The 23,274-nt window shown below is 44.9% G+C and overlaps 1 protein-coding gene across 1 annotated transcript in view; it reads right to left on the bottom strand.

The window, feature by feature from the left end:
* Positions 1 to 385: 385 nt before the first annotated feature.
* Positions 386 to 23,274, bottom strand: part of PGBD5 (piggyBac transposable element derived 5) — a 125,923-nt gene continuing 103,034 nt past the window's right edge. Inside the window, exons 4-7 of the mRNA XM_075531974.1 lie at positions 13,307 to 13,487; positions 9,206 to 9,403; positions 3,879 to 3,984; positions 386 to 2,385 (exon numbers count right to left, since the gene is read on the bottom strand). Of these exons, the coding sequence (XP_075388089.1) occupies positions 2,190 to 2,385; positions 3,879 to 3,984; positions 9,206 to 9,403; positions 13,307 to 13,487 (681 nt within the window). The 3' untranslated portion in view covers positions 386 to 2,189. The remainder of the gene's footprint in view (positions 2,386 to 3,878; positions 3,985 to 9,205; positions 9,404 to 13,306; positions 13,488 to 23,274) is intronic.

Raw genomic sequence — 23,274 nt, 5'->3', positions numbered from 1 at the left:
CATTTATCAGCACACTGGCCGTCACCACTTAAAACACCTTGCACTACAATTTCTCTCTAAATATTTCATAATTCAGTGTTCTCCACACCACCTTCCCATGTTTAACTCAGGCCACACACAGCAAGTTAAAGACACAAGAAAAATCACCACACCGGAAGGCAGGCACAGTATTGTCTCCAAATGGCACAGGCACCTTAAATACAAGCATGGTCACAGAACATCACAAATATATATTCTATCAGCCAAAACTTCATGGCATTTCTCTTTTTAAGTGCTCAGTTTAAGAACAGTTAGGATCGTTGACACTAGATTATATAACGAGAAATCAAGTCCATCGTGTTGTCACTGGCCTTTTAAGCCCATTAACATTAATAAAGAACAAACATTTAAATAGACTTTTATTTTTATTTTACTTTTTTTGGACAGAAAAGAAAATTTATCACCTCTCATTAGAATCCTCCTAAGTGTTGGAAACACATTAAACTCAGAAATAGTGGACCTTGTAGAAAAAGCATCACAAATTAAAAATATATTTCTCCGTGTGATAAAAGTGCTTTCAATCCAATTAAAGGACACGGCAAAAGGTGTTCTAAAACAATTTACAATTTGGCCTATGATCCGTGGCATTGAATTAAAACCAAAGGGCAAGGGTCAAGGTCATCCACCTGGAATACAGAAACGATAGTGTTCAGGAGCATGCTGTCAGCAACAAGTAACTGAGTCAGAACAAGGAAAAGCCCCAAAGCCTGAGTAGAATAGGTTTCGCATGTGTGAAAATGAGATGGTGATGTAAAGTTGGGTTGAAAGGGGTCTGTGAAATGTCATAAATCCTTGTTTCTTGCCCGAGGTGGGGATCATCAGGACAGTAGACCACGGTGGCCCTGAGGTTCCCGTGGAGACCTATGTACCTTGGTTCAGAAAGAGTCCCTGATCTTTTGGAAAAGTAACAGGTGACCTTATTCCCAGCTGCTTCTCCTGTGGTCCTTTCAATAGCACGGGGAGCAAACCCCTCTGGCTCCAAGTCAGATTACATCTAAGCAAAGCCAAGTTAGGCTTTGCCAGTGCCAACCATGCCCTGCTGCAGGGCAGCTTTGGGAAGGGTCATGGTGCCAGGGTTACGACACATGAAGGGTGGAAGCTAATGATTTCACACTGTTGTTCAAAACAAGCGACCCTGCTCATGACAACCTCTGTGACAAAACACAAGGTCCACAAGATTGCCTGTGGGTCTTGGGGAAATCGCCACCTCAATTCCCTAGAAGTGACCACCCTCTCTGGTCCTGGTACGGTCACAGAGTGGTGATTATGTAAGTCGCCATGACTGTGGGGATGGAAGCGAAGGAGGGAGTGGAAAAGTTGGTGGGGGGGGGAGGGTTTCTTTGACATTAGATCTTAAGCAACAGTAAGAAAATAACCTGAAGATATATTTAAAAATAAGAAAAAATAGCATCACACTTCACTGCAAGTGATGTTGGCATTTTCCCTTTTCCCCATCACACCAGCCAGGCTGGCTCAGAGGTGCGCAGGGATGCCTTACTGGTTAATTAGAACAGGCGTCTGCTACCCATTCCATCACTTCTCTCAATGGCACCCAGATTCGCTCTTCTTCTCAGAGACTTGGTTTAAGCTGCTGGCCCGCAGGCAGATGTGAAAAGCCCTCTGCTCGCTTATACCCCTGAACAATTGTAATCGTGAGGTCAAGCCTCTGCTGCTTCTGTTACCTCCTTGACACTTCACGCCTCAGAGCTCGGCATGTCTTCTCGCAGCAGATAGTTTCCAGAAGAGCACGCCACAGCTCAGCCCAGCCCTGCAGCTATTACTAGGGCAGCTCCCCTGTGCCCAAGCCACCTCTGCGACGAGATGTTGCTCCCTGCCAGGCCTGAATGGGGTTGTTTGGTCTCGTGCCCTGCTGAAGAGACAACTGACGTAGCAGTGGCTAGCGTTGGCATTCATGGAGGGCGCTGACAGTGTGGTGGTGGTGGGGGGGGAAGCTTCACAGAGGAGGTGACCTTCTTTGAGTGGAAACCAGGAAGAACAGCCACTCCTTCGGGCAGTCTCCGCTCCGCCTGGAACGGCCTCTCGGCTCTTCTCCAGGTCTCTGCTGGGGCATGTCAGCATGTCAGGCTCTCTCCCTCCGTTCGTCTTCCCTCAGCGTGGTCCCTCACCCGAGCCCTGGCTGGGCCCGGGCATCAGTGGGATGGTGAGGTGTCCTCCAAGCCCAGCAGCTCTTTGACCAGTCTCTCCCCAAACTGGGCCCGGCTGTACCTCTTCACGTGGTAGGCGTCAGACATTTTGTACAGGATGTAGGCGTTGTTGACGGCGATGCTGATGGCAAACCAGAACACCTGCTGCCAGGTCTTGTTCGCTTTATGGGAAATGAAATACCTACGAGGACAAGGAGAATGACACAGGGTGACACAGCTGACTCAGGAGGAACTGGGCGACTTCCCCATGGCCAGCAAGGTGCTACGGAATCGCTCTAGACATGAAGGCGGCCCAGGGGTCAGTGAACTGGCTTTGTCCCAATGAGTTAGGTACAGAAAGTAGAAACATTTCCTATGAAAGTTAAGGCAGAATGGGGCAGGTTGCTGAAGTCAGGTGTCAGGCCATGGGGTCATTGGTCACAGCCCTAGAACCAGCGTGCCTATCCCTTCTCAAAGGCGGTATTTTATTCTTGGCAAAGGGCTTCTGCCTCCCAAAAGCCATATTTTACCTCTGCTCCCGGCTCCTGAGATGATGCAGCCCATCTTCATTGCTCCGACCTCCCTATCATCGTTTCCGTGGAAACTTCCCTGGCCCAGGAAAAGTAGTGACCCTCAAAGAGGCCCAATCAACTGTCCACTTGACTGCTGGGTTCTAAGCTGTGAGTCCCAATCCTAGTGACTTGCAGTCACAGAAATAGTTGGTGGCCCCAAATCCTCAGAAAGTGGCCAATAAACAACATCATGATGAGCAGAGAAAACCTTGAAGTTGTCAAGGATTTAATTTTATTTGAATCCAAACCACCCTTCACAGAAGTAGCAGCCAAGAAACCCAGTGATGTACTGCATTGGGGAAACCTGCTGTAATAGACCTTTTGCAAGTGTTAAAAGTAAAGCGGTCACTTTGAGAACCAAGGTGTACCTGACGCAGCCATGGCATTTCTATCACCTCATATGCATGTGAAAACTGGATGATAACAAAAAAAAAGTTGGCACTCATTTCTGAGCTCCTGTCCTGGGGATCATGGTATCTGGCTAGGTAATAGCACTACGGATACCTGCATGTACATATTGCATGCATGCTGGCTGAGTCGTGCGTATGCGTGTGCACGTGCTACACGTAGATACTGTCCACTGCCGTCGAGTCCATTTTGACTCACAGTGAGCTAAACATCTTTACACAAGCAGGCAGCCTTGCCTTTCTTCTGGAGCATCTGGGGTTTTGAACCACCAACCTTCTGGTTAGCAGCCCAACACTATCCCACAGCCTTTCTTTACATGAATGAGAGATCATCTTATCCATATTCAAAAAAGCTGAAGTAATCAGTATTACTTCAGAAATGAAGTAATTACTTCAGAAAATGAAGGACTCAATGTAGAAATACATGGGGCAGGTGTTAAGTGGATAAGGCAAAGAGGGCTGGGCTAACGGATCTGGAAGGCTTCCCTAAGCTGATCTGTTCGGGACACCTGAGAGGGAACAGCGTTTCTGGGCAGGAGAGTAAGGAATCAAGGACCCAAGACAGAGAGAGGCCTCCAAGGTGAGGCAGAGTCAGGACAGCCAGGACGAGCCATCAGATCTGCAGCTCCCAGGGCTGGGATCACCTACCAGGTCGTCTGTTCTGCGAGGGTGACGCAAAGAGCCCTTTGCAGAGTAGCGCTGTCATGCTCACTTACTTGCTGTATTTGTCATCGTATTTGCAGATGTAGCTCAGGTGCGCAGCGAATGCCTCCACAGCCAAGGGGCAGGGGATCTCACCACTCCTCCTCTTGATGATCACTCCTGCCGAGAAGGGAACATAAATCTCTCTTTGTGGCTCATCCCAAAGGCCAGTGCCCTGGCTGCCCCGACCAACTTAAAATAGCCAGCAGAGGAGGGGAGGCGGAGATGAACCCTAAGACCCAGGGACTTTGGAAATGAAATGCTTCCAAAGAGGTGAGGCAAGTGTTCCAGACTGAGCTGTGCAAAGGACCAGCTGGCAGAGACTTGGGTCACCCGAGTTCTCTCACACTCAGACACGGGCGGCAAAGGCAAGCCTACTGGCTTCCTGGGTCTTGAGAAAGCAAAACAGAGAAGCTTCCACTCCACAAGCTCTAGGTTCTCGGGCGGGAGGGGGGGGGCTGGCAAAGAAAGGAGGTGGCGGCAGAAGTCAGGGAGCATGGTGCACTCCTCTGTGTCAGAGCAGAGGATGGATGGGAAGCTCAGCTGACCAAGAGGCTGCTCCTCACAGCTCCCCTCCTCCTGGCCAGGTCCCTGCTGTCCTGTCAAGCCTCACAGGACTGCTGTGAGTTTCCCTCTCATGACTAACGATCTTTCTCCGGACTCAACACAAACGGGAATGCATCCCAAAGGCACCACTAAGGAGATGAAGCAATCCCATCAACAGGTTGTGAGAAGCGGAGGGAGATCAATTACCCTCCCCTCCTTTCTGCCCAAGCAGGAGAAACCTCTCTCCAAGATGTGCCCGGCAGCTGGCTCCAGAGATAAGGCAGAAGGCCAAAGAAAGATGTTGCCCTTACTTAATACAGCTTCAGCTTCAGGATTGACCTGCTATTTCTTCAGACCGGCCTTCAAGGTATTCCTCCTTCGCAGCACGCAGTGATTGCCAAGCAGTGTCTTTTTATTTTAAAGTAAAAATGTTCTATTATTTGTCTCTTTCCCTCTCATTAATGACATTCTACATCATTGAGAAGCAAAGACTAGGAAGGGGTTTTGCATGACTTCTTCGAAGAGGTTTGTTCACAAGGTTGCAAAATGTTACCGATACTTACATGGACGTATCCAAAGTACATGTCCCCTGCAGGTCCCCAGAAAACTTCCTGGGGTTCTGCCCTTCCCCAATGCCCTCTCATGCCAGGATTCACACTTGCATAAATTTTTATTTTTTCTTTCTTTCTTTTTGGTTATTTTCCCTAAAAAATAGTGTATTTTCATGTTGAAGAAATATCTGGGAGGAATTCCATACCAGGGCTCACCCCACAGGCCTGAGCCAAGTGCAGCTGTGGCTCTCTGAGACTCTCCAAGGGTCAGAGGACGAGGGGCGGCGTCCCAGCCTGAAGATCCAGGCACCGAGCGCCTGTGTGGCCAACCGCCTCTTGTCATTGAACAACACAAGAAACAGGCGAGGCGCCCTCATGTCAGCTCCTCAACACGGTAAGTGGATTCATGCGAACATAAACACCCACACTATGAAACACCCAGAAGGATTGTGACATTTCTCTGAAAGTGGGCCAGAGGAAGGGTTTTAAAGCCTACAGCAAAGAGAATAATGAACAGAGAGACCTGTGTAGAATTTTTAAAGAATTGTTCAAAATACTGGCCATAATAAAAACATAAAGTGCAGAAATAAATTGAAAATATACTTGGTTATAGCTGGCTAATTTCCAATGGTGAGGCATAGACCTTGACTGTTGCTAGGGGGGGAAATATTTTACTTGTTTTCAAGTTAATGATAAAAAGACAAACACTTCAAAACCAGTATTAGTAGAGAACTTCTAAAAGCATTCCAAAAATTAGCCAATAACCACCCTGCGATAAATTGACAAATTTACCACACACACAAAAAAAACAACTAAAAAGGATAGTCATGTTGATAAAAGCAGATCAAGGATTCCTTTTTTACCTATTGAAATGATAACTAAATAAACAAACAAATAAACATAAGAATACATACAAAACAAAACAATAAAACAAACCCATGGACTTTCAGTTGGCCATCCCTCTGTGCTCTATGGGATGTTCTCGGCTGAAATTCTTATGGAAGTGGATCACTAGGTAGGTCTACACAGACAACCTGTAAGTCAATAGTTGAGTTCAAGCCATTTGTGCCACCCAAGAACTTTGAAAATGCTCATACTCCCTGACCCAGAAATTCCACTTTTAGATATGTATTTTGAAAAAATGAGCAAAGATGTACCAGATCAAACAGTTATGCATGAAAATGTTCACCACATCATTATTTATAATAGTGAAAAAACAGATCATCAATATGGGGAGCAGGGAAAGAAATGTTGGCACATCTAAATGAGTGGACTACTTAGGTGGGTTTACAAAACAACAACCCACATTTTTGAAGGAGACTAAAAGGAAAAGTATATCCCTTCACTTAAAGATAAAATGCTAAAGCTTGGGCCTAGAGAAGGCGTGACCAGTGGGGAAGAGTAGCTGCTCCCCAGGCTCCACGCTCCACTCCGCCTTTAGCTCTCAGCTCCCCAAGGTGAGCTGCTGCCCCGGGGAGAAGCTTGTTGTCATAGACACGGGCCTGGGCCCTGGGCTCACCTTAGCGTGTTCTCAGTGAGGGGATGGAGAAGGGATTCCCACGGCCCCTTCTCGCTAGAGAGTGCATTCTAAAGCCCAGCTCAAGGAAGGGGTGCTGGGATGGACACACAGGCACTATGTGGGCCTTGCAAAATATGCTGCACACACATGCGGTGCAGTCTCCTAATGCCTGGGGCTTTCAAGGGAGTCGAGGATTCTTTGGAAATGAAACGTGCAACCACATTAGAAACAAATGGACACCACACTTCAGCTCGAGGAGCTCTGGTCATACAGTCATTAAGTGCTCAACGGCAGCCTTTCTGCTGACTCTTAGGCCCACCAAGGGGGGGAAAGCTGTATTAGTCTGCTTGCATAAAGATTTTCAGCACATTTAAAAGTAGACTTTTGGAAATGAAAACTATAACCATATTAAGGACAAATGAGCCCCAAATTTCAGCATGTTTTACTAAATTTCAGATATCCTCATGTGTTCCTTGATTTAAGGGTTGGGGTGACCTTCTAAGGTTTGCATGCGGAATCATATACTCACTCCTGGCAACCTCCCTGGAGCCTCTTTTTAATTTTTTCTTTCTCCCAGACAGATGCTCTGTACTGCTCAGAGACTCTTCTCACAAAAATACAAATGTGGTGGGAAGCAACTCTTGCCCTCGGTTCTCAACTCTTGTTCCCAGAGATGCCCTTGAGCGTACCTGGGCCCTAGCCTCTGGAACTGAATGTCCAATTCCAGGTCCCTCCTTCAGCAGCAAAGGGCCAATGTCAAACCTGTCCTTGCCTTGTCCTTAACCTCCAATTAGAGTGAGCTTGTCCGTACACTTCTGAACCTCAATGGAGCAGGGACACTCAAAAAAGCTCGAGTTCTTCGTTGCAATCTCCACTGAAATGTAATTTTAGTCTTAATGCAACTTGGTAGCAGGGAATAAATGAAGAGTGTACATTAAACGTATTGGGCATGTGTGCGTGCCCACAAACACACCACTGAGTTCCTTGACCATTGTCTTTCAAAAGTGAAAAAGAAATCTATCTTAATGTAAAAGCATACAAAGGGAGCTTTTTTCTGGAGCTGAGCAGGTTATTAAAGGGGTATTCAATTTCACTATACAACTATAAATAGTTTTGTACAATGCCCTTCTGCCATTTCCATTTCCTTTCAGAAATTTGTTTTTGCTGTAGGATACTTTAAATCCAGTTGTTCCCATGATATTTTCTAAGAGATTCAGATGTTGTGCAAACCTCACATTATCAGCAAGCCCAAACCAAACTCACAGCCATTGAGTTGATGCCGACTGACAGTGACTCTGCAGGACAGGGTACAATTGCCCCTGTGAGATTTCCCTCTAACTCTTATAGGGAGAAACCCGTCTTTCTCCCACGGAGTAGCTGGTGGTTTCAAACATCTGACCTTGTGGTTAGTCGTACAGAGTGTAACCACGAGGACATTAGGCTCTGCTTTTTCTTGAAGCACTTTGAATAAGCTTTGTGCCTCAGCAGTGATCGCTAATGTGCTGAGACGGAGGCACTTTTGTGTTTGGTCTTCAATTCATGTTAGTAGCAATTTCTCACATTTCTGTTAGCCTTACACTTTTCAGTGGCACTGAAAGTTTGGATAATTTTTTGTTTATGAAGATCATTCTGATTGGTAAGTCTGACACGACCAAATAATGAGTAAAACCATTCCTGATTTTCCACCTTCCTATCGTTCGTTAATCTTTGTTTCCCTTTCAGATGGAGACTTCTCTTCAGCCTCTTGCTGATTCTACCACCAGCATGGAGTCTGCTGCATTTGGGAGTCATGATATACTTCATGGCAGTATTTTTGAAAGAAAACACCACATCACGCAATAGACACATTACACACAAGATTGGAAGCTGCCGCCTATGAGTTGAAGCACGCACTGTTAATACTTAGAACGCACAGTACACACACAAGTAACATAAGCATTTCTTCTGATAATCAGGCCATAAGCATTATACATTATGTGCGTTTATGTACCGTACCATTATATACCTGGCAGTACAATCTCTCTGTATATAAGAGGCATGAGGCACACAGGTTGCACGTGGGAAACTATTGTCTTTGCTTTGTCCCATTCTCTGATGAGGATTTTTGAAATCCATTATCAAGTCATGGGACAACGGACATTTATGTGTTTGGGCATTGCCTGAGTAGACTTGGTGTGGCACATGATTATACGAGCAATTCTCTTTCTGAATAAATTCATTTGTTATTAATGGAGTTTAAATTGCCTGGGGCTGGGGGTACCAGTGAAGAAATGAACTGAACACTCAGAAAGCCCAATTTGTAAGGAAGACAATGAAAACTAAGAGCAGTGCATTGTTTCCCACCACTCCCCACCAAGACAGACTTCTTACAGACTCCCACATGGGAAAGTGATTATGTAAACGGCATTCAAACGTAGCCCATTATTACGCTCCATGTACAACAGAAAGACTTAAAGTCAAGTGCACATGCCGTCATCATAGCTCCTTGACCGCAGACAAGCAAGGGAAAGCTCACCGCTTGCTCCAGAAGCACGTTGCCACCCCTCTGCCCTCTGATTAGAGGAGCAGCAAGTTCCAGCACAGGCTCAGAGGCTGGTGAATGACAGGACGAACCTAGCAACAGTGCTGCCCAGCTGAGCAAGGATTCACATTTGTTCCATGCCTACCCACACCCCCTCTGACATGCTCACCAGACCCCCACCCCACACCCACTCCACGCCAGTACCTTGCTGGACTGGGGAGTAGGCATTGGTCAGGAAGCGGAAGTGCCCTTTGTTGTACCAGCAGATCAGAGACATGTTCCCCTTCATCTTGATTCGGTACTGTCCCCGGGTCTGGGGCGTGGCTGGGTTCGCCAGCATGGACATAGGCAGGCCTGTGCAGTCGCTTTTCCTGGAGCTGAGCAGACCACAGCAGTAAATCTCTGGTGGGGAGAGAAAAATAGAGTCCCAAACACACCTGCCTCAGAGACAGCAGCTTCTTCCTCGTTCTCTCAGGGAACTAACTCCCTGGTCTGAAGAACCCTTTCGAAGTCCCTCTAGAAGAGACATGGAAAGTTTAAAGACTTTCATCCGTTTGCTTTCTCCACCAGGTGCTTCCTTCTGTAAGAACACACCCAAGCGCTTACATGCAGGATGCTAGTGAATCAGGAACAAGAGAAACTGCCTGCTCATCTCCTCTCCCTCCCCAAGTTCCTTCATCAGGAGGTGATTGGCTCCTGTCGCTGACAGGAACCCAGGCTCACCCCACTGGGAGGAGAGGAAGACTATTAAGCTCAGGTCAGCCTGACTCTGAAACCAGTAGCCGGGCAATGCAGTGCTGTGAGTGTCGTGTTGTGTGGTACATGGGGTCGCTATTAGTTGGAGTTGACCAGATGGCATCGTGGTGGCACCTTTGGGTAGGTGTTGGGCTGGTAACCCTAAGGTGGGCATTTCAAATCCACCAGCTGGTCTGGGAGAGAAAGATAAGGCCGTCTCTCTAGATGTATGTCTTGGAAACCCCTTCACGGGGTCACTATGAATGGGAACTACCTTGGTGACCGTTGGTTTAGATTTGGTTTTCAACAGCGTTACCCAGACTTTACTGACCCTGAGAGCGTGTGGAAGAGTGTGGGACAGGGATCCTCATTTCTTTAGGGAAGAAGGAAAGACTCACCAATTATGGACAGAGTGGAGTCTTGCCTGTGACCACGTAGTGCGGTGAATGTGTGTGTTGGGGTGGGTTAGGGCGGGGGCAGAGTGAAGAAGGCTTCCTAGAGTAGAACCAGAAGGGAGCATCCCAGCCTAAAAGTAAAATGGTTGTGCGGGGCTTGTATGTTGAGTGCGGTGTGAAGACAAAAAAGGTGGGTTTTTTTTCCCTGTAAATCTACAAGCTTAAAGTTAATTAAATTAAAATTCCACTAAGGCCTCTTTCAATACCACTCAGGTTCGCCTTCTTTACGAACCTTTCCCCATCCCCTGCAGACTCCAAGCATGCCACCACCACCTGCGTCCTCGGAGAAGATCCTGGAGAAGCAGAGTGGTAACATGTCTGAGAGCCTGGGAAACAGCCTCCTCCGTTATCCTCTCCTGGCTCCCCAAGAGCTGGCAGGACCTCCTCAGTAACTGAGGCACCAAGCTGCATGCTATCTGCCTTCTTTCCTCATCATGGAATCTCTACACCAAGCTGGGAGAAGATGCTTGATAGATTCCTTTACTCTAAAGAATTCCTTTATTCCCAAAAGACCCTAGATATCTATCCTCCGAAGCTAGGGAACAGGAGGGCGGATTCCTTGGAAAACCAGAGAGCCTCCCATTGTGCACAGGACAGGGGTTTTGATGGCACCTCCATTCCAAGCACTATCAGATTGGATTACCCAGTGAGATAGTTACGGTTTATTGTGCCAACCTGGCCGATAAACACATGTGGGGTTAATTGAAGGGCGGAGAGATAAATGGCTCAGTGAGCCTCGCCTTTCTAGTTCTCGGGTCTCTTGCTCTCTGATGGTCAGACCAGGGTGCAACTGCCTTAGTCAGTTCCCTGCTTCAGTTGGCAAGACTCAATTCCTGCAAGACATCCCTGAGGAGAAGCCACATAGACCTACCCCGATGCAGCCCTGGGTGCTGGAGCAGCCGTGTGGAGACCCCCGCCAGTGCCAAGATGCTCACTGATTTGGCTTCCCTCCTGCAGTTGGCGTGATTGTGTGTGTTTTGTGAATTTGAGGACTTTGTGGATTGGTGTTGGACATGTGGGCTAAGTCAGACTTACAGGCTTGGACTGAACTGGGTTGGGATGCTTTCTTAATGTACATTTACCCTTTATATAACTCTTGTATATATGAGTTTCTGTGGATTTGTTTCCCTAGTTTACCCAGACTAATATACCCACTAAGTTCTCAAGTCTAAGATTTAAGAGGAAGAATCTTTTTAAACAGTGGAGGATGATGTGTGGGGTTTGGGAGAGACAACCAGCTAAAGAGCAGCTGCATTTCCAAAAAAGGGAAAGAAGGAAGAAGCACTCTGTCTTCAGTAATCTGTGCCTTTAGAAAATAGCCATTACTACAGCAATTCTCTGAAATGCCCAAGGAGGAATGAGACCCTCCACTCTCCTTCCTTTCTTCACTGTTGGCTGCACACTGGAACTCCCAGGGGGCTGTGTGTTGGAGGAGACAACACCTAAGAGTAGGGAAATGAGAAAGCCAGCGGCCAGGTGTAGGGGTTGGAGAGTCATGCTGGAGAATAGGTGCCTGAAATGCTAGTCATCTGAGACAAAAAGCACACAAGGCCCCATGTGAAGAGCTCAAAAGCTCTAGATCCTTCTAAAAATACTCCGAGGCACACGATCTTTTTATCTGTTACCTAACACTGTCTTGGAAAACTCCAACTTCCATATCGTACTGTTTTCTCCAGTTGGAAGAACCCTGTCCCTAACTCACGGAGCTAAGGAACACCCCTTTCTTCCCAGGATAACAGGGCATTTACCTCAAGTACTCAGGAAGCAGCACTAGTGGACATCTTCAAGAATATGGCCATGACACTTCCCTGCAGTCCCTACTCTGTCCCGTCTGTGCCATACATTCACGCACAGGTGGGCTTGGGGACCACCACCATCTACTCTGATGGGTGCACAATGTGGGTGCGACACAGCAAGTATCACAGTAACACACACTGGTGTTGCTGAGTCACTCTAGCATCTGCAGAAGTTCTTCCTGGTGCTTGTCCCCCACACCTGGACCTGGCACTGTGAAGGCAGGGTAGTCATGGGCTGTGGGGAGGTCATACCTTCCGAAGCAACCGGTCGGTATTCATTAGAGTTATCATTTCCTCAATATTGCACTCCTAGAATCCCTCTTCACAAATTCTGATCACTTCACATTGAATGATTTTGGCTCATAAATACTGAGCATTCCCAAGAAAGTCCTTTTGCATCCTTGGAAAACACAAATGAGTGAGACAGGGCATAGCCTAGACTGCAGGTAGTGCACGGTTTGCTCCCAGTACTGAGGGGACTTGGTTTTACCCTTTGCTAAACAATAGTCTAATTCTGGGGGCTGCTGTAGATGAGCAGAGTGGCTGTGTTTTCCTGAGTGGACTCGTGACCATCCCTGGGCCCCGTGACGAGGACACAGTGGAGGCCATGCTATGGGTTTCCCCGACTGGCTTAGCATCTTCTTTTCTACATTCCAGTTCCTACCAAAGGTAGGAATGGCGTTGCTCCAACTTTTCACACAAGGAGCAAGTGGTGCAAGTCTCTTGGACTCAATTACTAATCAAAAGGCTCCTGACTGGAACCCACCCAGTGTACCACGGAAGAAAGGCCCAGTGACGGGCTTCCGTGTTGTTATCTGTTGCTGTCGGGCTGACTCTGTCTCACAGGCAGAGCACTGCTCCATACGATGTGGCCTTTCGGAAGCAGAGCGCTAGGCAAGAACACCCTATTCTCTAACACCTGGGGTCATTATGAAGTGTAGTTGACTCAACAGCAGTGGTTTTCATTTGGTTTTGATTTTGCAACAAAAGGACCAACTCTATTGTTCCCTGCTTTAATCTAGATGATTCTTTCCAGAAAGCGAGCACTCTGCTGCCACTTGTGAAGAGACCATGTTGGGAGTCAGCTCGGGAGGCGTCCTGTGAAACTTGTGGTGAAGGAGAACTCTTTCGATGGGACAGCCACACAACAGTGACCACAGAGGAAATGTGCCCCAAAGCCGCAGCAGAGCTTTGTGCAAAAATGTTGCCTCGCCTGCCCCAGGGTGCAGCTCCCAGAAGGTGCTCGTCTCCTCTGGCCTCTCCCACCCACTTGTGGAAGGAACAGAGCCCGGTGCCCAGCAACTTGCTACTCCACAAACCTTGCTTTTCAAACTCTTCAAACAGGGTCAGGCTGGTGATGCTGGGTCCTGTAAAGATGATGTAGTTCTTGCCTGCTGCATTGTGGCAGAGGCTTTTGGCCACCAGGCTATGGAGTTGGGGCTTATTCTTCAGAGCATCCAGTCCATCTGGGCCCCCACCTTCCTTCAGGTGGACATAAATCTTTAACAGAAACACATAAGCATGAGTGCATTCATACCAACGGGGACCAGGAGATTCCAAAGATCCAGGAAGCACTGCTCCTGTCATTATATGGATACTCGTGGCCCACTGGGTTCCTGACCCTTACCAGCCCATCATTTACTCTCCCCCAAGAAGATCCCTGCCATCACCAAGCTGAGCTCACTAGCGGAAACTAGTGACTAAGCCCAAGACTCTTTCGTTCATAAAGGTTAAAATAGACAAGGCCAATGAGAAATAGCTACTATGTAATAAACATTGATCAACATAGACACAGTCACCATTTCTAACATGCTTACTATTATCTTTAGTTTGTTAGCTGGGGTTTCCAGCGAAAATCTCGTCACCCTTTTTTTTTTTCTCACGCTTCCTCTTATTGTGTAGAAGCTGACTGGGCAAAGCTCATGCCAGAGCCTGGTTTTTGCCTTTCTTCGTCAGCTGTTCCTTCAGCACCACTCACCTTTGCCAGAGCCTGGCATGGGCTCCGATCCAAGGCACATATGCCCAGGAATCCATCTTTCAAAATGACGGGACAGGTGCTAATACTCTGTGAGCTCTTTGCACACATGCTTGTCAGTGAAGCCGTAGGTCCCAAGTTCTTAGGGAAGAAGACCAGGGTTTAATGTAATCTAATCAATTCAGTGTCTGTTTTACTTCTGTGGGCATTTCATAACTGATTCATTATCTTCCTTGAGACCCTCTCTGGTAAAGAGGGCAGAGCCAACCAACCCCATTTAAAAGATGATGGGAAAGACAGTTCTGAGCTACTTGTTATAGAGACATATGACATATATAACATAACCATTCTGTAACATAACTACATCTAACCAGGACAGGATCACCAATGAGTGGTGTCTCTGCTAATGGACAAATGTCCAGATTGGCATGGTTGTCTTTCACTAAAAAAGCAAAATTCTAGTCAATTAATTCTGCTCTCACCCTCATTTTTAAAGCTCATCCTTCAAATTTTAGGTCAGGAACAAACTATTTTATTCATCTGGTATACTAAAAAGATTAAGAATGAAATGAAAGCATCTAAAAGAATAAAGTTCCTAGGAATAAACTTAACCAGGAAGATGAAAAACTTGTGCATGGAAAAATTATAAAGCATTACTAAAAGAAATTAAAGATCTAAATAAATGAAGACATTCTATATTTCATGAGTCCAAAGGCTTAGTATTTTTAAGATGTCACTACTACCTGAAGCTATCATTTGTCATCAAAACTTCAACATTCTTTTTTGTAGAAATGGAAAAACAAATCCTCAAGTTTATATGGAATGACAAAGGTGGCCAAAATAGTCAAAACAATCTTGAAAAAAGAATAAAATATCTGCACTTATACTTCTTGATTTAAACCATGTTATAAATTTGCAGTGGACTGACACAGCCGCTGAAACAATCAGCTCAAGCACAGGAACAATTGTGAGGATGGTGCTGGACCGGGCCGTGTTATATTCTGTTGTGTATTGGGTCGCTGTGGGACAGACCCCACTCGGTGGCACCTGACAACAACGATAGAGTTACAGTAATCAAAACAGCCTGATCCTGGTCGAATGATAGACACATCAACTCAAGCCAAACTCACTGCCATCAAGTCAGAGTCAATTCAACAGCCATGGATTTCATTTGGTTTGTCTCACCCGTGAGGCAGGTCATAACAGACCCATTTGCCTGACTCTTCAGTGCCAAGCACAAAGCTCATAAGACAATAAATGTATGGTCTGAATGAAAAATATGTGCTTTATTTTTCGCTTCTATTTTTATTTTATATCTATTTTTTATTTTATATCTCATTCCCATCTATTTTAGAATATTCCTTGAAAACAGGGACCTATCTTAAACTACAATTATTAAAAAAAAGTGTCAGTTCCCAAGCTTCAGGAAGTCAATGTCCAGTAGGTCTCTATCCTCCAAGGGTTCAAAATCACCCATTAAATCAAGGGCTCAAGTAGAAAGAAAGTATTTTGGGAATGATGATGGCAACATATATAAAATTGATACAAATGATCTATGGATTGTTATATAAGAACCCCCCTAAAATGATGTATTAAAAATCACCCATTAATTTAAAGCAACTGTTCACTTTGCAGCAAAACCAGTTTCTTGTACATAAACTGTTATGAATTAAATTGTGCCCTGACAAAATATGAGCTGTAAATCTTGCAGCTATTTTCTCTTTTGTGAATAGGGTACCTTTGTTACATTAATGATGTAGTATTAGTACAGGATACATCTTGATTCATATTTGTTGGAGATATAAAAACGTTAAATGCAAACTACTAAGCAGAGACATGTGGGGGCACTACATACCAAGCCACATGAAGGTCACCCTACAACCCATACTTGTTGATTATGCCTCTTAGGGACCCTCCAGGATAGAACAGAACTACTCCACAACAGCTTCTGAGCCTGTGCAAGCAGATTGCCTACGCTTTCAATCATGGAGCAGATAATGGGTTCAAAACACCAACCATTGGGTTAGCAGCCCAACGCTTAACCCACTGTACCACCAGAGTTTCTCTGGAGATCATCCAGGAGCAGAAAACACAAGGACTTTTCTCCAGAGCTGATAAAAAAAATAAAGCTTTCCCCTAGAGCAGTGGTTCTCAACCTTGCTAATGCCGCGACCCTTTAATACAGTTCCTCATGATGTGGTGACCCCCGAACCATAAAATTATTTTCATTGCTACTTCATTACTGTAACTTTGCTACTGTTATGTATCAGGTGACCCCTGTGAAAGGGTCATTCGACCCCCAAAGGGGTCGTGACTCACAGGTTGCGAACCACTGCCCTAGAGCCTCCCAGACTATGAGGAAATAAATTTGCTCCTTAAAGCACCTACTTTTTATATTTTTGTTAGAGCAGCACTGGACAGACTTTCCTAGCGATAATGTGGGGTGCTGCTCTAATAGCATGACGTAACTATCCTCCATTCTGTGATCAGGTGTCACCTCCTGATGTGTGGAAAATACTCACCTTATGACGTCAATGAGGTAGGCTCAGGAGTAGCTGTGTTAATGAGGAAGGATACATTTTATAGCATTGGGCTGTATCCTGAGTCCATTTCTTTTGAGATACAGAAGAGATTAAATAAGTGAGCAGAGATCAGGACCTACTACCGCCAAGGAAGAAGAGCCAGGAAGCTAGCACCCTTTCAGGCCCAGGGTCCTCACACTAGAAAACTCGTCAAACCAGAAGGTATAGAGCAAGACTTCCTAGAACCAGCCATGTGGAATGAGACCTCCAGCCTCTTAAACTAGGAGAGGATAAGTTTGTTTGTTAAACAATCAGTTGGTGGATTTCTGTTATGCAGCAGCACTAGACAACCCAAACAGGAGTCTACCAGCAAAAGGCTAGATTGCCTTGACAAACTGCTGGTAGAATTACGGACAGCAAAGCTAACTGGGGTGAGAGCTCAGGAGAAAGTGAAGAGAGATACGGAGAAAGTATCTTCTTAGAGAATGTACATGGTGACAGCAATAATGTGCTTCTGATGAGCTTTAAACCAAAATGAAGAACATGTGATTGGATAACGGAGGAAGGGAGATACATTTTAGGCAGTGGCAAAGAACCTGTCTGAATGATGTTCAATGCTTGATGGAAGATAGAACTTGTAAGTGATGAACTTTGATTAGTTAGCAAAATCTTGAAGGATTTTGATCTATGGGAAGGATCGTGTTCTGTAGTCTTGAGCACCAGAGGTTAGATCCTCCACTCGTTTTTAAGTGTTCGGTGTGGGGTGAAACTGAACATCTGTTTCGGAGCCAAGAACTTTTAAGGTACGCAGTTCTAAGGACATATCCACAAATGTTGAGTGTGGGACAAGACCTACCAGGTGGAACCACTGCTGCATCTGAGAGATTTGGGATGAAGTTTCGGAACAGAGTTTTAATAAAGACAAGGAAGTAACAGTTCAAAGAATGGGAAAGTATTTATCAGAGGGTCTAAGAAACACTTAAAAACTCAAAGTAGTGTCTGTTTCTAACTTCATCACTTTTTTTCTCCTTAAGAAATTTTAACTGTTTTTAAAATTCTCAGAAACGGATATTCATCCCTTAAATTTCAAAACTATAAAGTTAATTTAATTTCTCCTTTCCACTTGGATCCTACCACTTGGATCCTATTTTCCCATATATTTAAAAAACATATACATTGTGAATTAGGTACAGGTTTACATTCCAGATAAGTTTTTTTTTTATTCAATAATTTAAACAACTTATCAAACCTCTCCATAGCTTGCCCTGTCCCTCCATTTTTTTCTTCTTGTAGATATCAATTATATATTACTGTTATTTTGTGTCTTATACTGGGTTTTCTCCCTTCACCCACATCTCCACTATTTGGCCCCCTGGGGGGTAGGCTATAGATCCAACCTTGTGATGGGTTCCTCTTTCTCTCCCTCACCCTCCACCCCCATTCCCCAACCCTCATGTTACCACTACTGTTCCTGTGGGTTTTATATGTTCTGAATTCCACGTGTCGAGAGCTCTTATGTGTACGAAGTGTGTACTCTGGTCTAGCCGGATTGGTAGAACTGGTAGTGGAGGGGGGAGGAAACACTCAGGAACTAGAAGAATGCTGTGTTTCGTCGGTGCTATACTGCACCCCGGTTGAACTGTCCCTTCCTTGTAACCCTTTTGTGGGGAGAATGTCCAATTGTCTACAGATGGGCTTTGGGTCTCCGCTGCAACCCCCCTCGTTCACATTGATATAATTATTTGTTTTGGATCTTTTGCTACCTGCTCCCATCTACACCTGATTGCACAGGCTGATGTGCTTCTTCCATGTGGACTTATTTGCTTTCCTGCTAGATGGCTGCTTGTTTAACTTCAAGCCTTTAAGGCCCCAGATGCTATTATCTTTTGATAGTCGGGCACCATCCACTTTCTTCACCATATTTGCTTGTGCCCCATTTTGTCTTTAGTGATCGTGTCGGGAAGGTATCAAAGAGTGCCAAGTTATTAAAACAAAGTGCTCTTGTGTTTAGGGAGGCCATCTGCTATAAGAGCATCTCTCAAGTTTACTGGCCATTAGGATGTCTTCTTTGGGGCAGTGTCTGTTCATGTTCTCTGATCATTTTTATATCGGAATATTTGATCATCTAAAAATTGGATTATTTATCTTTTTCCTGTTGAAGTGTTGCAGTTTTATATGGATTTTGGAGATTAGTCCCTTGTTCAATCGATCATTACTAAAATTTCCCCCCATCTGTAAATTACCTTTTTACTCTTTGATACACACAAGTATCTTATTTTTAAAAGGGCCTAGTCATCTATTTTGTTGTCTTCTCTGTATGTGTTTTTCATTCTATTTGGTAGTGTGTTTGTGTCATGTATTAAGACCCTATATTCTCATTGATGATCTTTCTAACTCTGGGATTTACATTTATATCTTTAGTCCGACCTAAACTCACTTTGATATATGGAGTGAGAGATGAGAACTGTTTCATTCTTCTGTAAATGGAAATCCAATTTAATCAGCACCCTTTGTTGAAGAGACTAGCTGTTTCCCATTTAATGTATTTTGGTCCTCATGAAAAATCATTTGCTGCAAGTGGTTGGATTTGTTTCTAGGTTCAGTCTTCTGTTCCAATTGTCTATGTATCTACCATTGTAGATACCAGGCAGTTTAAACAACAACAACAAAAAAAACCCCAAAAAAACCCAGCTGTATTGGCAGTACCAGGGTGTTTTGATTATCACTAGGTTTTAAGGTTGGGAAATCTCTTACGTTGCACTTCTTCCTAGGTCGGTGGGTCTAAACCTTCCTAATGCTGCGACCCTTTAATACAATTCCTCATGTTGTGGTGACTCCCCAACCATGAAATTATTTTCGTTGCTACTTCATAACTGTAATTTTGCTGCTGTTATGAATCAGGCGATCCCTGTGAATGGGTCGTTCAACCCCCCAAAGGCATTGCGACCCACAGGTTGAGAACTGCTGTCTTAGGTAGTTGAGATAGTTAAGGTTTATTGTGCCAACCTGGCCAATAAACACATGTGGGATCAATTGAAGGGAAGAGCGATAAATGGCTTGGTGAGCCTCGGCTTTCTAGTTCTTGGGTCTCTTGCTGTCTGATGGTCAGACGAGGGTGTGGCTGCCTCAGCTGGCAAGGCTCGCTTCCTGTGAGACATCCCTGAGGAGAAGCCACATGGACCTACCCCAATGCAGCCCTGGGAGCTGGAGCAGCCGTGTGGAGACCCCTGCCAGCCCTGAGATGCTTACAGGTTCACTGATTCAGCTGTCCTCCTGTAGTCGGCATCATTGCCTGTGTGTTTTGTGAGACTGAGGAGGACTTTGTAGATTTTCTGTGGATTTGTTTTTCTAGTATTATCAGACTAACACAGTAGTGCTTTGCTTATCCTGGGTCTCTTTCCTCTCCATATAAAGTTGGCGATTAATCTCTCCATTTCTTTAAAGAATGATGCTGGGATCTGGATAAGAACTACGTTATATTTATGGATTGCTTTAGGTAGTACTGACATCTTCACAATGTTAAGCATTCCTATCCATGAACATGGAAAAGTCTTCATTTATGTGTAGGTTCTTTAAGCTTTTGATGGGTTATTTTAATCATTTATGGTGTTAAGGAAGTTTATATCCTGAAGTTCTTGGACTATCTTATCTGGATTTGTTGTTCCTTCTTCTTCTGAAATTCCTATCACATGTAAGTTATTTCTCTTGATAGTGTCCCGCATAAATTCTTAGACTTTCTTCAGGGTTTTTTTTGTACCTCTGTTTATTGATCTTATAGATTGCTAGCAAGAGATTTGTCTTCAAGATCCCTAATTTGGCCTTCCATTGTTTTAATTCCACTTTTCTGCTCTTTCAAAGTGTTGTGTCATTGTAATATCTTAGTATTCGTATTCTGAACTTCTATTTGGAATTCTTGCATGGGTTCTAATTTTTCATTTTTGTCATCAAGTTGTTCTTGTAGTGTTTTCCTGAGCTCTTCTATAGATTTTTTCCTGATTTTTCTGTAGCTCACTCACTCTTTCCTTTTCTCTCTATCTGTTGGAAATACCTGAACATCATCTTCTGAATTATATTTCCAATCCCTTTTCTTCCTCAAGAGTGTCCTTTGGTTCTGTGCACTCATTGATTCACTTCATTTTGTCCTGCTTCTTTATGGGAACAAAACTTGACTGTAGTTTCTGAGACATTATTCCACTGTTTACTTTCTCTTTGGTGAGCAGGTGGTAGTGGAGTGAACAGTGGCCCTTCCCCACTAGTTCTAGCTGGGAGGACACAGGGAGGGCTGGGTAAGGTCAGGACAGGTGAATCCATCAGATGGAGTGGGAAAGGAATAATAACAAACAAACCAAAAAATGATACAATCTAAAAACAAGACCAAGTCAAGTACCACAACACACACACACACACACACACACACACACACACACACACACGCCACAACCAACAGATGTTTTCTCTTTCTCAGCCACCAGCATCTGCTTATCAGAGGCTTGCCACAGTGGCAGTGCAGCCTCAAGTACACCAGGCTATGAGTTGATGACCTTCCTGGTCAAGAGAGGTTTGCTGGAAGTTAGGGAGGACTCCTCCCCTGTTGTCATGTTTGCCCACTTGCAGCTTATCCAAGCCACAAAACAATAGTCTTTAAAAACCCAGACAAGCACCCAAATCCCAAACCAGACTTTCCTATTGTCTTCTCTTAGGATCCCTTTCCGAAGGCTGACTTTTGTGGTTGCCAGTGGTTGTGGGTGGGCACCAGGGTGGGCACTCATCACTGTGTGTTTGTTCTTATTGAAAAAGCTAAAATGTAAGGAGGGGGAAAAAAGCAAGGAACAGGAGAAAACAGCTAGTCCTCCAGCTACAAACCTGTTACAGTGAATCACAGCCTTCACTGTGTGGGAGATGAGGCTATGCGTTAGTATAGCCTATGTTGGAGCATCCCCTCTAGGCCCCAAGGCTGTGGGGAAAAGGATGTGATTCAACCTCCTTTGCGTTTACCCCATGCATCCTTTCAGATGCCAGCTTCCCCCCTTTCAGAGGGCACTCATTGCCCTGGCAGTGTGGAGGGAGGAGTGCAGCCCACCTCTTGTTGGGCTAGACTAAGTCCTGGATATTCCACCTCTTATCTGGTAGGTGTGGGGAGCAAGGGGTTGCCTTGTCTCTCTCATGGTTCGGTATTACAGGAAGTGTTCAGCACCATGGAAGGGGTGCCCGGCTCCTGGTTCCCGTGGTTTGTGTTCTGAGAGCTTGCTATTCCTCTTGAGCTCTTTGTGTGTTTTCTGCCATCAAATTTCCTCTGTCGGTGTTTAACTCACTTACTTTTCATTCCTCAGAGACTCATGTCTTCTGTTTTCCCCCTCTGTATCTGTTTTCTCTATGTGTTTGTCAAAGAGGATTGTGTAGCATAATCTAAGGTATATCTTTAACTAGAAGCCACATTCCTATATTTTTAGTAGCTACAATTACATAGGACACTTTTTTCTGATTCTAAGATTCCCCTTCAACTGTGTTCAATAGTATTGACTCTATTAAAAATGGCTTTTCTAAATACCATTCCTTTGTGATTATTATTTCTCAATTGTTAGCTTCCTTCATTCTCATCCAGATACCCTCATGGGAACAAACTCATCAAATTCCAGGCACAGATGAGATGAGAGTGGGATACAATGAGTTCCTTGGGCAGCTTGCTCATTGACCTTTCTATGATTGCATGAAAGTACTGCTGACCAATATGAAATTTCTTTTTCTTCCTCTTCCCCTTGATCTGGAATTATTAAGGTAGAGCTCCTCCTTACTCCTGGCCCTACTTCACAAAGGATGCAGGTATGCTCGTGAAAACTTTAGAGTCTTGGTAGAACAAACTGTAAAGTCAAGCAGTTTCTATCTAGAAACAACAAAGAGTATACAATGTCAGTATGAGCAATTCCATGCTCCCGTTCTCTGACAAAATGACACAACAAGCAAACACAACAAAACAAAAACTAGCACAGTTGACAGAACCAACTGTGTCATAACTTTGGAACCCAATGAAATAGTTATGGAAACTAACAAAACATTGACTCTATAAAAAGGAAACATCAAAAATGATAGGAAAGTATTGGCTTTCTACATGCTATGTCCCACTATCTCTTTAGTTTGAGGTGGTCTTTTCAAAGCAGAGGCAGAAGCTTGCTCTCAGGAAGGAAGCCTGGCTTCTAGCTCTAGAGGGAGCAAGCAGATTTTATTCATAAATTACTGTGTGTGTATTTATTCCAGCCAACTTGCGGGTTTCAGAAGGCCTGAAGTAATGCTCATTGCTTTTTACCCCGTGTCAGAGATCACAGGGGAGAAGGGTGGTGGGAAATGTTCCCCAAACAATAGCTGCCTGGGCTAAACTATGCAATTAGAGCATATAATACAGTCCTAAGAACTAGAATGAGAAGGCAGGGAAAGGGTCACTTTGGGGAAGTAGGGCAATCAAGAGCATCATGTAGATGACGACACTGAGCCTGCCACACACACACCTGGCCAGAGGAAGGTGCACTCTCAGAGAAGACCCTATACTCTCGCCTAATGCTGGTCCCTCGGCTCAGGACAAGCCATCTAAGTGTCCTAGCACAGGGCAATCATCAAAGCCTGAGAGAAGGGTTTTTGAAGGATTCGCTGTCGTTCTTGTCCCCTGTCTTTCCCTGACCTCCACCTCAACGTTCAGGTTATTAGCTAAATATAGGCTCAGGTTCAGAGACCTGAATGTGTGCATACAACCAGAAAGGCAATCTTCACAAGAGCAGAAGTCAAGAAACAAACAGACTCC

This window comes from Tenrec ecaudatus, chromosome 1 (genome assembly GCF_050624435.1).
Source record: "Tenrec ecaudatus isolate mTenEca1 chromosome 1, mTenEca1.hap1, whole genome shotgun sequence".
Lineage (NCBI taxonomy): Eukaryota > Metazoa > Chordata > Mammalia > Afrosoricida > Tenrecidae > Tenrec > Tenrec ecaudatus.
Note: the sequence above shows the minus strand (reverse complement) of the source record. Positions and strands in the feature narration are given on the sequence as shown.